Source organism: Rhizopus delemar, genomic scaffold, assembly GCF_000149305.1.
Source record: "Rhizopus delemar RA 99-880 supercont3.11 genomic scaffold, whole genome shotgun sequence".
NCBI lineage: Eukaryota > Fungi > Mucoromycota > Mucoromycetes > Mucorales > Rhizopodaceae > Rhizopus > Rhizopus delemar.
The window spans coordinates 512,072-530,305 of NW_027137837.1; the positions used below are offsets into that span (position 1 = coordinate 512,072).

At 34.2% G+C, this 18,234-nt stretch overlaps 7 protein-coding genes across 7 annotated transcripts; 3 read left to right on the plus strand and 4 right to left on the minus strand.

Moving 5' to 3' along the window:
• Positions 1-942: 942 nt before the first annotated feature.
• RO3G_12874 (uncharacterized protein) lies at positions 943-2,539 on the plus strand (the record flags this gene model as incomplete). The annotated part of the gene is made up of 5 exons (XM_067667458.1): positions 943-978; positions 1,033-1,363; positions 1,550-2,021; positions 2,075-2,183; positions 2,234-2,539. The coding sequence occupies 5 exons, from the start codon at positions 943-945 to the stop codon at positions 2,537-2,539; spliced, it is 1,254 nt and encodes a 417-aa protein (XP_067523559.1).
• Positions 2,540-3,993: 1,454 nt separating this feature from the next.
• RO3G_12875 (uncharacterized protein) lies at positions 3,994-8,288 on the minus strand (the record flags this gene model as incomplete). Its single annotated transcript, XM_067667459.1, has 14 exons — positions 3,994-4,484; positions 4,536-4,686; positions 4,738-4,873; positions 4,922-5,172; positions 5,223-5,528; positions 5,591-5,985; positions 6,038-6,122; positions 6,179-6,268; positions 6,328-6,532; positions 6,613-6,859; positions 6,906-6,980; positions 7,156-7,382; positions 7,439-8,153; positions 8,255-8,288. The coding sequence occupies 14 exons, from the start codon at positions 8,286-8,288 to the stop codon at positions 3,994-3,996; spliced, it is 3,408 nt and encodes a 1,135-aa protein (XP_067523560.1).
• A 1,098-nt stretch (positions 8,289-9,386) lies between these two features.
• RO3G_12876 (uncharacterized protein) lies at positions 9,387-10,365 on the minus strand (the record flags this gene model as incomplete). Its single annotated transcript, XM_067667460.1, has 3 exons — positions 9,387-9,647; positions 9,851-10,292; positions 10,331-10,365. 3 exons carry the CDS (start codon positions 10,363-10,365, stop codon positions 9,387-9,389), a joined length of 738 nt encoding a protein of 245 aa, XP_067523561.1.
• A 930-nt stretch (positions 10,366-11,295) lies between these two features.
• Positions 11,296-11,601, minus strand: RO3G_12877 (uncharacterized protein; the record flags this gene model as incomplete). Its single annotated transcript, XM_067667461.1, has 1 exon — positions 11,296-11,601. One exon carries the CDS (start codon positions 11,599-11,601, stop codon positions 11,296-11,298), a length of 306 nt encoding a protein of 101 aa, XP_067523562.1.
• Positions 11,602-12,061: 460 nt separating this feature from the next.
• Positions 12,062-12,716, minus strand: RO3G_12878 (uncharacterized protein; the record flags this gene model as incomplete). The annotated part of the gene is made up of 2 exons (XM_067667462.1): positions 12,062-12,072; positions 12,227-12,716. The coding sequence occupies 2 exons, from the start codon at positions 12,714-12,716 to the stop codon at positions 12,062-12,064; spliced, it is 501 nt and encodes a 166-aa protein (XP_067523563.1).
• Positions 12,717-14,923: 2,207 nt separating this feature from the next.
• RO3G_12879 (uncharacterized protein) lies at positions 14,924-16,112 on the plus strand (the record flags this gene model as incomplete). The annotated part of the gene is made up of 4 exons (XM_067667463.1): positions 14,924-15,041; positions 15,158-15,504; positions 15,557-15,723; positions 15,776-16,112. 4 exons carry the CDS (start codon positions 14,924-14,926, stop codon positions 16,110-16,112), a joined length of 969 nt encoding a protein of 322 aa, XP_067523564.1.
• Positions 16,113-17,606: 1,494 nt separating this feature from the next.
• On the plus strand, positions 17,607-17,930 carry RO3G_12880 (uncharacterized protein; the record flags this gene model as incomplete). The annotated part of the gene is made up of 1 exon (XM_067667464.1): positions 17,607-17,930. One exon carries the CDS (start codon positions 17,607-17,609, stop codon positions 17,928-17,930), a length of 324 nt encoding a protein of 107 aa, XP_067523565.1.
• Between the last annotated feature and the right edge of the window lie 304 nt (positions 17,931-18,234).

Sequence of the window (18,234 nt, forward strand, 5' to 3'; positions counted from 1 at the left end):
TCCACCGGCAACTGGGTCGTTCGGTTCAACAATCAAAAAAAGCTTCACAAATTAATCACAAGATACTTTGAAGAAATTGTTGGGCAGGACCCTGAATATCTTCCTAATGTGAACCTCACTGCGATAGCTAAAGATGCTGATTTACACGAATTATTACTGATGTGTCAGTTAGTGATTGCTATCGCTGTTCAATCAGATAATAATCGAACATACATTGAAATGATTCAAGCCTTGTCACAAAAAAGCCAGCATGCATTGATGGTTTCTATTGAAGAGGTCATGAATCATTTCAATACTGAGCCGGATACAATATCATCAAACCCTCGACTGTCTTATATTTCTACGAGCCATTCTAGTATGATGAGCGGATCAAGAATACTGGAAGACATGCCATATCGATACCAAGTTGAATTTGAAAAGTTGATGATGGAAAAGAAACAATTTGAGTTATCACATCATCAGTTGCTGGGAGAATATGAAGAATTAAGAATAAGATTTGTAAAATCTTTACTATTCTGATTAGATGAGAAGGCTGATGGTTATTAATAGGAAGATATATTACATGAAAAAGAAGAATTAAAGACTCGTTTGCATGACATGGATGAGGCTATTACACATGCAAATAATACAGGAAAAGCTGACTATGTAATGAAGGCAGAAATAGATCATCTCAAACAAGACTTGTAAGCATATACATTACTTGTTTTATAAGATGAGATTATTAATGTGCTGAATAGGGAGAAAAGTGAAGATAGAAGACAAGAAACAGAATTATTAATGGAAACACATTTACAGTCAATTAATGAATTGAAAAAAAAAGTAGATGAACTTACCCTGCAAGCAGAAGAAGCTGCTTCTTTACGTGATCAATTAGAAGAATATAAGCATGTCACTGAAAGAATGCATAAAATGGAAAGTACATTGGAGAAATACAAAAGAAAAATGGAAGAAACGTCCGACTTGAAAAGACAAATCAAGGTAAGCTGCTTAGTAGCCAGTTATATTTCCTTATTAAATAACATGTGATGATAGGCATTGGAAGAACAAAATAGTAGTTTATTAGAGCGCAGTCATCAAGTAGAGGATGAATATCGTAAAGTACTCGCATTCAAGACATTGATGGATTCATACAAGGAGCAAGTACAGCAACTTGAATTAGGAAACAGGGAGATGTTGAAGGAAAAGAATCGATTAGAAGAAGAACTAAAATCGATTGCAGAGACTTGTACTTATTTGGAAAGTGATCGAGACAGAAATATGGAGCAAGTTCAACTGTTGGAAGAGCACATCAAGGAACTTGAATTGAGAGGTGGTGTTACGTTGGATAAGGCTATGGTCAGTCATAGAGCAAGTGTAGAGGAAGGTGAATTGGACGATGAAGGAAGCACGATGGAGGAAAATGTGAAGAAAGCTAATTTAACAGAATTGTACAGTACTACCATATAAAATCGCTAAAAGAAACTAACGCGTGTTCGTAATAGACGACTAACGATTGGAAGATTGAAAAGAAAAATAAAAGAGATGGAAACAACAATAACCCTATCGTCAGAAGTGGACCATGAAAAAATGAGACAGGAGACTGAAGATTTAACAGCACACAAAGATCAAATTCAAAAGGAATATGAACAAGTTGTGCAAGAAAGAAATCGTCTGAGGGAAGAGCTCAAACAGATACGTAACGGTATACCTGACTCCATGTTAAATCAAACGCATACCATCATGGCTTTCCGTGCACGTATATTAGATCTACAAAAGGAATCCAATAGCTTAAAGGAGAGTACATATCAATTAGAGACTGTTGTCTTGGAGGGAACGCGTAGCGTGGCAAAGAATAGTGAAGCATTAGAACAATTTGAAAAAGACCATTCAAATATTCAGGATAGAACCAATCGTTTAGAGGACATCACCAAGATGCAGCTACATGATATCAATCGAATGTTGGTTGAAGCAAATTATTTGAATGGTGTAAATAACAATAGATCGGATGATGAATCGTTTCAAGACAGACCAGGACTAAGCGAGTAAAGTATTCTGTACGTTATTGTAATATTTCATTAATATATTGTCTCTGTAGTCAAGAATTTGAAGTTATTAAAGAACAAAATGCTAATTTGCAAATTGAAGTACTTCACCTTCAAGAAGAAATCAATGTCACACAAGGCAAGATACGTAAAGTGAAGAATGTAAGTCTAGCTAAATACCACATAAAGAGCAAAGTTAACTGCTTTATTAGATGATCAAGCTTTATAATCAGCTCTTGCAAGAAATGACGATTCGTTTCCCAAATATTAACAAGTCAGATGAACCTGTACGACATCCAAGAACAAAGGAAGAAGAAAACGATCTGCTAAAGAAACAAATTCAAGATGCCAGACTTCAGTCTAAGCTTGAACAAAGGCTGATTATCACTGGTTGGTTTGATTTAGTAAGACGTAATCATAGAGATGCATCCAATCTTGCTATTCGATCTGCTCCATCATCATGGTTAGGCAGACAAAGAAAAATACTGGATGTTCAATTAAGACAAAAATTATGTTGAACATTGTATTATTCTTTATATCAAAAATATATTATTTATTATTCATCCTCAGCTTGAAACACCACTTTTTTTATTTTTTTTTTTTATTTTTTTTTTTTTTCAGTTGTATATGAAATGTTGGCTTCAGAAGATTCTTCAGTTGAGTTGAAGCCTATTCCTGAATGTGACACTACTATTGATCTAACGTATATTGAATTTGATTTGATTTGTATACTTTATTAACCGCCCTTGTTTCAAAGATAGAATCCTCAAAGGTGATGATTTAAAAAGAAAAGTTTTCGAGTTGATTGAACAGCTTTTTCCTCAATGGGCCAAGGATGTTGAGGTAATTCGACTTGATCGTATTTGTGGAGCCATGACAAAGTTTGTTTCCAATAACACAATTGTATGTGTATATCAAACTAATTTCTATATCTGTATAGTGCCGTTTTTTTTGTGGATGCTCACAATAGAAAGCGTTTATTGTTAAGAGTGTATGGTATAGGCGTAGATCAAATTATAGATCGAAATAATGAACTTGCTTGGATCGCTCGACTTTCTCACTTGAATATCGGCCCTAGTCTACTGGGTGTGTTTGGTAACGGACGATTTGAACAATACTTGCCTTCGAGAACACTGACTAGTGCGGATATACGAACACCTGATATCTCGAGAAGTATTGCTTCATGTGCACGTGAACTGCATGATATCGTCACTATTTATCCACCACCCACTAATAGCGGCATGGAAGCTTGGAATAATATTGATAAATGGTATAAACTAGTGATGAAAACCCTGCCTTCTTTGACCAAGAAAAGCGATGAATGGGCAAAGACACTGGCCTCTTTTGATTTAACAAGATTAGCTTTTGAAATAGAAGAAAGTAAAAAGATAGTAGCAAAGATCAATTCACCTATAGTATTTGCGCAAAATGATGTAAGGATAAAGAGCAAGAAAAAAAAAGTGAAAATTTGTATTAAAATGTTTTAAGTCTCAATATGGAAATGTGCTCCAGTTGGAAAAGACAGGAGAACTAGTGATTGTTGATTTTGATTACGCAGGATACAATGCTCGCGGATATGATATTGCAAATCATTTTTGTGAGTGGATGTATAATTATCATTCTGATCAGCCTGCAGTAATGAATAAGGACCAATACCCTACAAAGGAAGAACGAATCAACTTTTTGACTGCTTATATCAACACAACTTCTAAATTCAGTAAACAAAACAAGGATTGTATTGATATAAAAGAGTTAGAAAGAGAAGTAGATATGTATGTGATGGTCAGTCATCTTCTTTGGGGATTATGGGGTCTGCTTCAAGCTAATCAAAGTGAGATTGATTTTGATTATTTTTTGTATTCAACTCAAAAACTGAATGCATTCCGTGAAGAACTTGCCAAATGGAAACACAAAGATTAGAGAAAGAGCTTTATAGATTGTATCATAGTTTATTGCGTATATAATAAAAATACTAATTTCTTTCTTCCTTTTTAATTCTTTTTTTCCTATCATCTTCATCATCCAGTATTTCTTTCTTTGGTAATGGTTGACTCATTGAAATAATTGACTTGTTACGTTTTGTATAGGGTTGACTTGATGAATAATATGGTTCATTTATATTCGCTGCCGATGAAAATCCACCCAGGGAAAGTAAATCTGCTTTATTGCCATCAAGGCCAAATCGTATATCAGTGTACACTGGCTGAGAGCAACTACCGTACTTTTCCTCTCCTCTTTTCATCTTCTTTTCATTCTTGGACTTTTTGGTGACTAGGGTATCATCTGGGGAAGGTGCAGGTTTATTGAGGGTGAGGGCAAGCATGTTCCGTATATCATTATCCCAATCAGGTGCTCTGTTGGTATAAAGACTTTGATCCATGCCATCCAAGAATCGACTTTTTTGATTTGTGATATAATCACCAAATTGCTGTCTGACTGTGGGTGAAATACAATACAATATGACTATGATAAAATTTATAAGTTACGTGTATTTATCAATATGAATAATTTTACATTTTGATCTTGTCATTCCAACATAAAGAAGACGCCCTTCTTCATAAAGATCAGCTCTCGAATGAGGAATAACACCATCCACACATGTCACGATAAATACACAAGGCCATTCTAAACCTTTTGATGCGTGGATTGTTGCTATAGTCACTTTCTATTATTGTAATATTGAATAAAGCATCCTTTTATAAAAAAAATCACTTACACCGCCTTCTGCTTCTTCTTGTTCTTTTTGATTTGAACATAAAGCACAAAATTCTAAAAAGTCCGCTATTGGATCACTACTGACGACACCTTCTACTTCAAGCACTTCAAGAGGTTCAATATGTTCTTCCTCTTCTCTATTTATAGTGAGCGATATGTTTATCTATAGGTGCTATGATAGTTACTCTTTCAATATGAGTGTCATATCCACTGTATCCACATCATCAGGCTCATGATCTTCTTCATTTAATAACAAATCATCATTGTTCAGAAAATCTTCACTGTCCTCTCTTAATTCTGGTCTTTCAGTAGCGATATTAATCAGTTCACCCACATTTTGCCATCTTGCTATGTGATCTTGATGATAATTAGTCTTTAAATATTCTTCATATTCGATTTTTTCAATGATATAAGTTAATATTGTAGCCACATCTTCCTATTCAACAAGTCAATAAAAAATACTTTTTCTCACAATGGTATCTTCACCTTATCCTTCATCATTTCACGAACATGACTACAAATGTTTACAAATTGTTTCAACTTGTTTACAACTAGGGCGCCCATACTTATTTTACCATTGATGATGGAAATCAACGTAGTCAGCAGATCAGATCTTTCTTGCTGCGACTCGTACAAGTCTGTTATCTTTTTTAGAGTTGTAGCGCCGATGCCTCGCTTGGGTACATTAATGATTCTTTGAAATGCTAGGACATTGGATGGATTATAAATGAATTCCAAATAGGAAATAATATCCTTTACTTCCATACGACTAAAGAACCTATCTCCGCCCACCTAATAGATGTGTGTTAATATCTTAGTGTTCATGTGTCGGTTATCGACAAACTTATACTTACAACAACATAAGGTATTTTATGATTTCTAAACGAAGTTTCAAGATCATTCGAGATAAAGTTCATTCTCATAAGGACAGCAATGTCCTTGTATTGAATCAAACCCTTTGAATAAGTAATAACTTTTCGGATTTCAGAGGCAACAAAATCAGCTTGCTTTGTTTGATCTCGTACAGTGATCAGTGAGATAGGAATACCACCAGGATTGTTGGTAAATAATGACTTGTCTACTCTATCAGGATCTTGTTTGATGACGTGAAGCGCTGCACCCAATATAGAGGCTGTACTTCGATAGTTTTGTTCTAGGCTGATGGACTGTGTCTGTTCAAATTCTTCTGCCATTTTACTAAAATTTTTTGGTTCGGCACTACGCCAACCAAAAATGGATTGATCTGGATCTAGTTGCCATTGTAAATACATATAAAGGCTTTATAGAAATTGTTGATTTACCTCCAACAATAGTCACTGTTTTATTGTTGATTTGTGCCATCATCAATTTGAGTAAATCATATTGAATAACATTGGTATCCTGATACTAAAATAAATAAAGCATTAAAGAATAGAATGATTCTATTTATTACCACTTCTTACCTCATCCACCAAAATACACTTCACATTTTGTAAAACATCCGTCTTTTTTTCCAATAGATTACAACACATCATCAATAAATTATCAAAGTCCTGCATTTAATTTGTAAGTAAACAGGATATATAAAGATGTCTTCATGATTTGTATGTACCACAAGATTCAGGTTTGCCAACTGCCTTTCATATTCCTTGTAAATAATGGCAATATCTTTCATATACCCCTTCTTATTGTCCTTTGCAAATTGAACATGATCAATTCTTTTACTTTTCGCATTACTAATAGTACCATAGATTGCCCCTGCTTTCATTGTAACTCTTGTGAAATCACCCAAACATTCTGACATGGCTTTATCTTTCCTAATTTTTTGAATAATATCCTCACTTACATGTGCGTAAGTTTTTTGTGAATTAATACATGAATAAAAAAAAATATAGACCTGGTAGTATTATCTGCTATTGTAAAATCACTCTTTAAACCAATCACTTTGCCATGTCTTCTCAATAATCGACAGCATATAGAGTGAAAGGTACCGATCAGTAACGCACCAGTTTTGACTTCGCCAATCAAGTGAACAAGTCTCATTTTCATCTCATTAGCTGCCTTGTTTGTAAAAGTCACTACAATAATGTTTTTGGGAGCAATGCCTTTTTCAATCACCAAATAAGCAACACGGCATGTCAAGACTAATGGAATTTAGCTACATGCTGCTTTACTTTCTAGCCAAGTTACCTCGGGTCTTTCCTGAACCTGGACCGGCAAGGATCTGAAGCGTGGTGGCATCAGAAAGTACGGATTGCTTTTGTCCTGAGTTTAATGTATTTATAAACCTGGCTAATTTTTCCTTTTCTAAAGTAGTCATTGCGTGATTTCTCAAGGCAATAAAAAAGAATAGCAATTCAATGCTGAAATTGAAAGTTTATTCCTTGATAAAGAATAAAATAATAGGATAAGTTTTATATAAAATGGTATATGATTTAACTTTTATTATCATCATTGTTAATTTGATCTCTTATTTGATTTATTTGCTCTTCAATTTCTGAAACATAGCTTTTTGTACATCGCGTCACCAAGGCTGCTAGTGCTGTTGATAGACATGAATTTTCATCATTATAAGATATAACGGTAGGAAATGTATCTATGTCGTTTTTTTCTAGTGAATCTTTATTGTCTGGGTTGGCCAATGTTTTAATGATTTCAGAGTGATTTCTATATACAAAGATAGGAAATTAATAAGAAAAAAAGAGGGCGAGAGAAAGGCTTACTGCATGATATCATGAACATGGTCTAATTCCACACTTAATTTCTCCAGATATTTTTCACAAAAGAGTTCACCTTGCTTATGTGCTGGTACAATAATTTCGTCTACTTCTTTTAATATTTTATTTATTCGTCTTCTATTATCTTCTGTTATTGTTTTTCTCTTTTTAAGCACCTTGCTACTATCGACATCCTCCCAAACTGATCCTTGTTCTTGACAAACTATCACGTTATTTTTCAATTGACTGTAGTTTTTAATATGCTTAAATCCATAATCATCCACTGCATCCTTCAAATAAGATTGAAGTGTACTCATCAGCAGATTTTCCATCTCCTTCTTTTTTTGAGCCTTTTCCTGGCGTGATGGAAGATTCAATAGATGAGCAAGTGTGTCCTCTGCTATTTCTTGTCTTCGCATTTCTGGGTGATGAAATGGTTGGGCTGCCTCCCACTGCTCTTGGAGGACACGGACATAATAGTCATAATCGGTTGAATCACGAATGGCTTGAATCTGCATTCTTGTCTCATGTGCTGAATCGAACAAGGCCTGAGTCCAGCTTTCAAAATCCTTCTTGTCCAACTTGGATTCTTCTAAATGTACAGCGCCTTGATTGATTTCTTCTAATTGTTTGTTACAAAGGATTTGAGCAGGTGTTTTTTCTGATACAATGTCGTTATAAATAGATTGAGTGTAATTAAATAAGTCTTCAACAGGTGCGGCTAGATTGTTTATGATTTTCAAAGCAACTTTTTTCTCTTCTTTTCGTATTCTATAGTAAAAAGTATATTATTAATTTTATGTAAAATCTATTTTCATTTACATTCTACTTGTTCTATAATAATCTCTTTTGGCATCTCTTAAGCAATCAGCTATTGATTTATGTAAGTAAGCACACTATACATGATTTTTTTTTGTTCTTACATAGTCGCTTAGAATATCCCGGATCTCGACAGCGTTTCCCTGGAAATTTTTGTAATTCTTTTACAAGTTTTATAAAATGATCTACTGTATCAACTTGATCGCGTTTTATATTGTCTGCTATACATAGTGATTTTAGTCTAAAGAATTAGTTAATAAGGATTGTATGCTTATTTAAAGAATCATATTCTACATGTCAAAAGTGATATTTATAGTTGATTCTTCTTCCATTGTTTTTTTTTTTTTTTTTTTTTTTTTTTTTGTAAAAGAAGTTATTTTATTAAACTTGGAGTCACACATCGCGGAGTGGTGTGACTAGATTGTTATTAAATGAGTAAATCTGGAATATAAGAATCATAGAAACGGAAAGGAAACCAGTGTAACTGTTCGATCAAAGAATGTTCATTTGTAACTATAGAGACTTGTGAGATAATTTTGGAGATGATTAGATTTGGTTGATAAGGAACGTTGTGGATGACGAATTGCCAATGAAAGTACCATATATACCGTAATGAAGTAGACAGAACTATGAATAGATGTTGGTTCAAATGACTAGGGAAGCAATCTGGAGGTTTGAGAAAACGAAATGGCTGCCATATTGATTCGGGTCGCAGATTGAAGTCAGGATAGAAGTTGTGAATTATAGATTTCCAAATTAAGCATTTGAGTGAACAAAAAATCAAAAAGTGTTTTACTGTTCTTCGTGGACTTGAGATAATCGACATTGATTGGAATCAGTTGTTTGAATATAGTGTAAGTAGGACATCGCGGTAGCTTAAAATGAAGTACTCTATACCACACTGTACGTGCTTGAAGGAGCTTACTGATAGTTCAAAACAACTTTAGACGAACTTTGGGTACATTGACCTTGTATTGATAGAGGGAAAAACTTACTATTTGTCTGAATTTAGATGACACGAACTTCTGCCATATTTGTTGATTGCGGAATTGTTGAGAAAGAGTGTCTGCCGTAAGGTCATCCTCTATGGCCGGTGGGTCAGCCAGAATGTATTTCCATATGTACGGTTATATCCTTATTGCTCTATGTTGTAAAATGTCTTTGTACAAACCGTAACACAACCCGGGTTTAATTGCATATTCCCAGTATGTTTGCTGAGCCTCGCTTGTTGAACTATGAGATGAAGGGGAAGTCCATTATCGCCTATGAAGCGTCTTCTCATAAACCCTGTTTGTGATGGGTTAATAACTTTGTTAGCAATGTTTGATAGCCGTAAATTGATAACACGAGTGAAAATCTTTCCATCACAGTTGATCAATGATATCGGTCTCCAATTCTTTAAATCAGATATATCTCCTTTTTTTGGTGATAGCCGTACACGAATATCTTTCCAAGATGACGGGTCTCTTCTTTTGTCAATGCGTTGTTATATACTTCCAATATAAGCTTTTTGAGTGATGGAATGGCGAATAAGATGTGCAGATATTGATATCCCAATCCATCGTTACTGGGACTACTCTGCTTGGGGCTGCATTGTACTTGCTCCAACAGTTCATCCATTGTGATATTTGATACCAGTGCGTCGTTTTCACACTGATCTACTCTTTTACTAAAATGAATACTGTTTAAATAATTGTCGATTTCTATATCCTGAACATAATCAATTGTATACAAGCCCTGACAATATTCCCGTACTATTTCTCTCATTGCAGTTGGATCAGATGTGTGATCTGCTGGTGGTACTGCTTCAACATTGTTGATAGACAGATGTTGATCCATGTCTTTGACTGCCGTCATATGCTGTTGCACTGTACGTTGCTGATGTAGACGTTTAAAAAAGCCAGCAGATTTTTCTCCTTGTTCTCGCCATCGAATTCCTGCTTTCAGTCCATCAAGTATAGCCAGACCTTTCTGCAATTTACCTAACATACGATCAATAGGTTCGATCAATTGCTCTTTTATTGCCAACGGCGGTTTGCCTCTTAAAATACGAATTCTTTTCCGTTCTAACTGTCTTACTGCCGCCTTCCTCCAATCAACATACGAATACCCATAACTTCGTATTACTTTCTTGGTCATTGATTTAATCTTGTCCCATCTATCCGCTGGTGTGATTCGTGTACCCCTAGAGAGGCTTTGCATCAGTTGATTGATTTTATGTGTGATATGATCTTTTAGCGCCGAATGAGAAGCATATAAAGGATTAGCCCACCATAACCCAGGATCTGTAGGTGCTTGGCCTGCTATAAAACTGACTTGCAAGATTGAATGGTCTGGCCAAGATTGATGAAGACGTATGAGCTGCGTATCCTTTAGATTATGGTGTATAGTTGTGCCAACATAAATATAGTCTATAACAGAACTAATTGTTGCATTCGACTGATAACGCTGGAAGATCGGAATACTTGCTAGATCATTCATCAACATGCTGTTATGAAAAAAACTCTTTTAATAGGGCTCTCCACTCCGAGGATGTCGTATATGAAAGTTGTTCTATTCGAATGTTTGAATAATTGAAACCCCCGCTACTATCAAACGATCAAAGGCAATTGGTTCATGCATTCCATACAACATCCTTGTCAATTGGTTAAAGAACTCTCTTTTTTTCCTGTCCGAGTGAGCAGGTGCGTATATGTTCAAAATAAAAAAAGATTCATAGACACGTTGGGAGTGATTGACTTTACAAATCTGAAAACGTGGTGAAATGAATGTGTTGGATGTATCAATGATCGAAATTTGGAAACTATTGGAGAATGAAAGGATGCCTACATGTGGTGTCCAGTGGGGCACTTTAGGTTGAAAATGAATGTTGAGTGAATAAATCAGTTCTGGAATTGAAGCGTGAGATTCTTGAAAGCATATTATGTCATATTTTTGAAGTCGTAGGTATCGTATCTAATCTTTTTAAGTTTGCAGTGAATTGGATTTGATTAAACTGTTAGTATTTAATGAGGTATATTGTCATAAGATATTGTTCCGCATAATCATTGCAAGCTTTTAGAGGTAGAGCCGATCGTCCCCGCTCTAGAGGGTGAACCTGGTTGGTGTCCACTTTGTGATTCATTTGACCACTCAATACCTGGCATAGTATTTTCTATAGTTTCTTTTTGTTCATATGGTAGTTGCGAAGGTACAGTTGCACCACTCTGACCGATGAAGATATCACTATTGTTTGCACTGTTTAAGTAGTGAATAGGCTTTTGAAGATCCTGTTGTAATTGTTTAATCTCCTCAGAGTCGATGACATTATCTTCAACCTCATTTTCGATCTTGTCTGATATAATGGGCATTTTTCCATTGCTTCATCCTTATAGTCTGAGTCATTGGAGTCCTGAAGTTCATTAATCTGATCAGATACGGCACTGGAAACTATTTGCTTTGTCTGGTAGAATTTTCGATCTCTTTTTTTTGTTAGTATTCATGGTCATATTTCTACGTGGACATTCAAAGGAACGATGTCCATTCTGATGACAAGAATAGCAAATGATACGGGCTTTAGAGTCAGGACACTCAAATTTAGCGTCACCTTGTCATATCCCAACATAATTTAAACATGATTCATATTTAATTTATAAGAAATCAGAGTAGTGAATGCTTTACAAAGATTTATTACAGTCTTTTCTCTATTATTCGGTCATAACTAATTCCACTCCTTTAACTCAATGCAACATAAAAACAAATCTACTTAAGAAATAATTATAAAACAGTCCACTTGCATAACCTGGAACAGATCTTTACATTAAAGTTTATTTACACTAGATCTACAGTTATAATTAATTTAAGTATCTTGAAAAGGATTTAATTAAACCTCCATGAAAAGAATATAAATACCAGATATTACAATATTAAATAAAAATATAACTTTTTCAGTCTCGTTGAATTTTAAAGTCTTTTTATTCCTACGAGTTAACACACCTTCTTTATGACAATAGCGACACCATGTAGACATATTGTTCCAGGTCGCATGGAAAAATTCATTGGATTGACACCAGCTAATCTGGTGGCTAAGTGCTTGGAATATTTTTCTTTCGGCCACATTGACCTCTTGTTGTATGTTCAGTACTGCATAGCCAGCTCCCATGAAAAAGCCTGTAGCAGGTTCCGTAGCAATGCCTAAATCCATAATCTCTCCAAACACTTGAAGACTTCCTTGAAGGTCTTCTAAGGCTTCTTTTTTTGGAAGAAGGGGAAGGTGGCTAATTTCAATATCGACAACTTTGGTTGAATCATTAAGTGAAGGGAATGAGTACAATTTTAGATTAGCATCTGGAAAAATGAGCCCAGAGTTCATAATGTCATTGTTATCATTCTCTTTTTCAATATAGGCTACCAGATAACGACGAGGATCATCACTTAAAGGGACGCAAACATAAACGTTAGGATGTTGTTCCTTAAGTAAAATCATGCTTTGTTGATCATTGTATTTATCCTTTACAGGCTGAAATGCCTAACAGATAAGCGCTTTTTGTTCTAGAAGCCCTAAAAACCAGAGTTTGTAATGTACTTAATGTTGAAGAATTGTCACTATGGGGCGGTATGATATGGTCATGCATCAATGGCACTCTTGATGCTGCTGTTATTGCATGGGCATACGACTTATATTTAACTTTGCGATTGGGTGGAGAGACTCTAGATTACGCCACTGGGGATGAGTGTTGAGAGTTGGAAAGAGCCATGTCTTCTCCCATTGTTGTCAAAAAGAACAAGCAAGAAAAAAAAAATGCAAGTTGAGTTGTTGTTATGACAATAGACGCAGCATACTTTTTTTTTTTTTTTTTTTGAATGAAATTTTGATCATTTAAAAGAGAAAGCAGAGAAGAAGGAGAAGATAAAGATATCTTAGCAGATATATGTGTGTCATGTAGATCCCATTAAGGATACAAACGTCTTTTCGTGTAAAAAGGTGCTAATCTATCAAAACCATTTTCTTTTTCGTGTTAATAAAGTGTACTATAGATTATGCACATTCGCTAAAACGGGCGAGAATGATATTGAATAAATTGATCACACAAATATTGTTTACTAAATGCTTGGCAAAAAAGTAACCGTAACTTATCGCTTTTAACTTTATAAGACTTTTGGCTTATTATCCTTGCTTCCTCTCAAAGTTTGTTACATCATTTATGAAAAGTGTACAATCCCTTTCAATAATAAAGATTGTGGGAAACAAGTACTTTTTTATTGATTAGTGCAGATAAACAATATGATCACTAGATTGTATGATATCTGAAAGTATTAATAATGTAGCACATGGACAAATAATAAAATGCAAATGAACTTTAGTAAATTTTTGTGTGCTACAACAAGGAGTAAATGAACAAGTAACAGTTGTCAATGTGAATGTTTTAAAGGAGTAATACAGAAAATGTTTATTTGTACATTATTTATTAATTGAGTTAATTTATATAAATTTGGTAAAATCATATACAAAAACATAGGAAAAAGTAAGTATAGAATAATAAAATAAAAACAAAATTCAAAAATAGGATAATACATGAAACTTGTGTGAATAAGAATATAAATAATAAAGTATAAATAAAGAAATTCAAACTTTCTAAAAATTAAAAAATTACTTAATAATTCACAATTGTTTCATATTAAATCATTTAAGGATTCCGGACACTTTTTTCAGTATTGATCTACACAGTCGATACTTTCCTAAAAGCGTTAGTCTGGGATTAAAAATACTTTTTGATATAAAAAGAATGGAAGTTGTTGTATTCTTAGTTTTCTTTTTCCTTTTTTTAAACCAAAAAAAAAAAAATGAACAAGAGATTGATGCTACCTATTCTGCTATGCTTTCTATTGATATTAACTTTATATCCTCTACTAAAAATATCAAGGCAAAAAGGGGCAATTAAACTATTTGAAAAGAATCGCGCATTTGCCACTATTCTATGTGATCCTCAAATGGTAAACAATAGAAAGAAAGAGAGAGAGATTGTTGTACTAAACAGACAACATGTAGATTGAATCTACACTTGTTTCTATTTATTCACTAAAAGTTGCCTTTACAAAAAAATCTTCCAGCAAAAGTGATATTATTGTATTGATACCAGATTCTGTTTATGTTAAAAATGAAGATATCGAAAAGTTAGAAAGATTAGGAACACAAATTGTTAAGGCAAGTTGAATTGTTAAAGAGAGAGAGATGTCTTGCTGATAGCATAATAATAGACTTCATTTGCTCAATCATCTTGTATGAATAATCAGCAAGCTTTATTAAATCTTTGGGCTTTATTTGATTATAAAAAAGTAGCCTATTTTACTCCAGAGATTGTATTTAACAAGGTGGGTTATATCATCATTTTTTTTTTTTTTTTGTACTAAAAATAATATGAAATAGGACGTAGATCAGTTGTTTTATCAATTACCAAACTCAGCTATTTTGTCCGACACTGCTTCCCCTTCTTTATTACTACTTGAACCCAGCCCCGATCATTTTGAATACATGGTTCGAGACTATAAAAAAAGCCACTCTATTCAATCTCAGCTACATATCAATACAAATGCACTATTGAATGATGAGGTATGAAGCATTGAGTTTATTTAGAAAGACAACAATAACAAATCTCTTCTTTTTATTAGATATTGTATGCTTTTACAGGACCAATGAAACCATGGAATTTTCACTTATACAATGAAACTGATTGGAGAAAACAATTTGAAGCAGTTCCGTTTTATTATTGGCGTAGATTAAATAATGATCTAAACTCTTTTTTGAATCCAGGTAAGAAAGAGAAAATCTAGGCTGTTTGCAGAATGACAAATTGATTACTCTCTTAGAAAATGGATGGAAAAATAAGAATAGACAAAATGATGTATGTACAAATTATATTGAATCAGTCAAAGGGGACGTCAACCAATTTCCTATTCAAGACCAATTCTCTGTGATGATTAGCACTTATAATCCAGAAAGAATTGAACATTTGTCTTTAATTATTCATCACTTGTTAAAATCAAAAAAGGTTCATACTGTCTTTGTCACTTGGCACAATCCTTCATTAGATATTCCAAGTTCATTATATGAAGCTATTGATCAACAAGATTATCATCGTTTAAAGATCCTTAAACAATCTTATGATTCACTTAACAACAGGTTTAATCCAGTGGATGAACTCAAGACGGATGCTGTTTATATTATGGATGATGACATATTTATAGACTTGAAGGATCTTGAATTTACATTTAAAGTAAGCAACTCTTAATATTTGTATCTTATCATCACTTATTGTTATTATTTAGGTATGGAAATCACATAAAGATAGTGTTGTCGGTCACTTTCCACGTCTACATACCTATAACCCAACTACACAACAAGCAACTTATAAACTTATAGGAAAAGCACCTTACACAATTGTGTTAACAAAGAGTATGTTTATTCACTCCGACTATCTATTTGCTTATACCTGGTAAAGTTGATAACGATTATCATTTATATTGGTTGCTAACCATACAATTTAGTGTTCTTGAACCTAAATTACATGAATATGTTGATAATGAGTTAAATTGTGAAGACCTTGGTTTTGCCATGATGGCATCCGGTCTTAGCCATACAGCGCCTACTTATGTACGCCCATCAAAACCGCTGGAAGACTTTGGTCTCACACAAGGAATTAGTACCAATAACAAGCACATGCCCTCTCGTGCTATTTGCGTATCTGACTTTATTACACAATATTGGTCTCAAAAGGACCCACTCATTAAATCTTATGATACTGTCATACGTTTTGCTAAACCAGAGATATTGGTTGGCAACTGGACAAGAGTAGAGAATATCATTGTTAATGAACAATTGTGAATTGTATAGAATAAATAATATGTATTATAAGCAAAAAACTTTTACCGAATCAGATAAACATCTAAACGGAGCCTTTTTCTTTTTCTTTTCAAAGGAATCGTACAAATAAAGTACAAAAGCCGGTTTACATTTAATCCCCACCACCTACACTGCACGGTATATATTCATTTAGCAATTTCCGAGCATTTAGAAAAAAATAAAGGTTTTCTTTTTTTTTCTTGGCTCAAACCTTGAAGTCGATCACATCATTTGTGCGAGCATAATATTTCATAATCCATGATCGCTTGGTGTAACTATTGATATACACAGAGATTTGGTTGGTAGTACACACATGACGATCTTTTTTTTTAATTCTTTGGTTTTTGTGGTGTTTAAAATGTTTTCACGGATATAAAATCTTTAGTATTTTTCCGTCTATCTTTATTCATTGTATTATTAGTTTTCTTGTCTTGATAAATCAGTAATACCTTATAGAAAAAAGTATTATATAGTTTTTTTTTTTTTTTTTTTTCTAAAGAGATAATGTTTACATCATCTTGTTACATGTATTCCTATGCTCACCTAATAAAAAACGACACAAAAAAGGCGGAATCTTAACTTTGCTGTTTAACCGTGCCAACACGGGAAACAAGGACTATAAGCCATCAGCTTTGAGTTCTCTCTTTTCTTCAGTTGTATAAAGATCGCTTCGGGGCGCATTGAGCGAGAATTAAGATCGTCATACTCACTTTTCTTATCAATAGCGCAATCTGAGTTAATTTTTTCTCAACTTTACATTTCACCATGTCCTTTTTCAAGCGAAAACAAGTCTAGGTTTCACAGAAATACATATCTGAGGCATTTTGGTAGACTTTAAATGCAAATTGCGTATTAATTACCCTTATAGGCCTTTAGAAACTTGACTATTTCCAATTGATAGAACATCAGTCAAGATCTGATGGTGTAAACACTGATACTCAATGCATGCATCCAAAAGGAGAAAAAGGCTCATGATTCTAAAAATCAATGGAAGTATTTTAATTTCTGATAAAGGGGAACAGAAGTAGATCCGAAAAGAAAGATAGAACCATACACTATTTGTAAGTATCTGGATTTCAGGAAATACAGTTCATTGTCTTGGATGTATCATCTAAACGTAATCCAGCAATACCCGCAAACCTTTTGTCTCTCAAGAGTTAAAAAAAAACACGTCTAACTAAATTCACATAGATCATGACATTTTTTTTAATCAAGAAACGATGGATCTTATAGACATGTTACAAATGTTGAAAGTCGCTGTTAACTTTTTGTAAAAAAAAAAAAAAAAACTCGACCAATTCCATGTGATTTGATGAGCATGATTCTTATGCATGGTTTTTACGCTGAAAAACATGTATTACAACGCACAAGGCGGTTTCCGGGAAGTTCGTGGTACCCTAGATCTCATTGAGATCTGCTCTATTCTGCGTAAACATCACTGCAGTAACTCTACATTGGCCTTTTTAGACATCAAATATGCCTATGACTCCGTGGATCGAAGCTACATTTGGCGAACTTTACAACCATATCTTGATCCAGCGCTTCTCGACCTCCTTAAAAACCCTTTTAATAAAGTACAGATTGGAGTCATCCTTGGTAATGCTAAATCGTCTTGCTTTCCACCTAAAACTGGTGTCCTACAAGGCTCCATCCTCTCCTCCTTCTTGTACTTTATCTACATCAACCAGCTACCCAGCCTCCTACGTGATCACCCGCTTCCACACGAGGCTGAAAAAGATCCAGTCGACTTTGCTCTATCTGTCAATTGTCTTCTTTACGATGACGATGTGGTCCTCATAGCCTCTTCTGCTCAACTTCCAGCTATTCTATAAAAATGCGAAGAACACAGCTACCAATTGGGATACCGTTGGAACCCTGCTAAATGTACGATCTTGGCTCCTCCTGAAGATACTCAGTCATATGCTCTGTATGACACAATACTTTCAATACAAAATTCATTTCCATAGCTAGGAATCCCTATACATTCAGGTGGTTATATCCATACTCAAGCATTTATCCAAGGCAACATCAACAAAGCACTGAAAACAATCAACGAAATGGCAATGATTGGAGTTAATCCCGCCGGCTTTGACCGCCTTCTCTC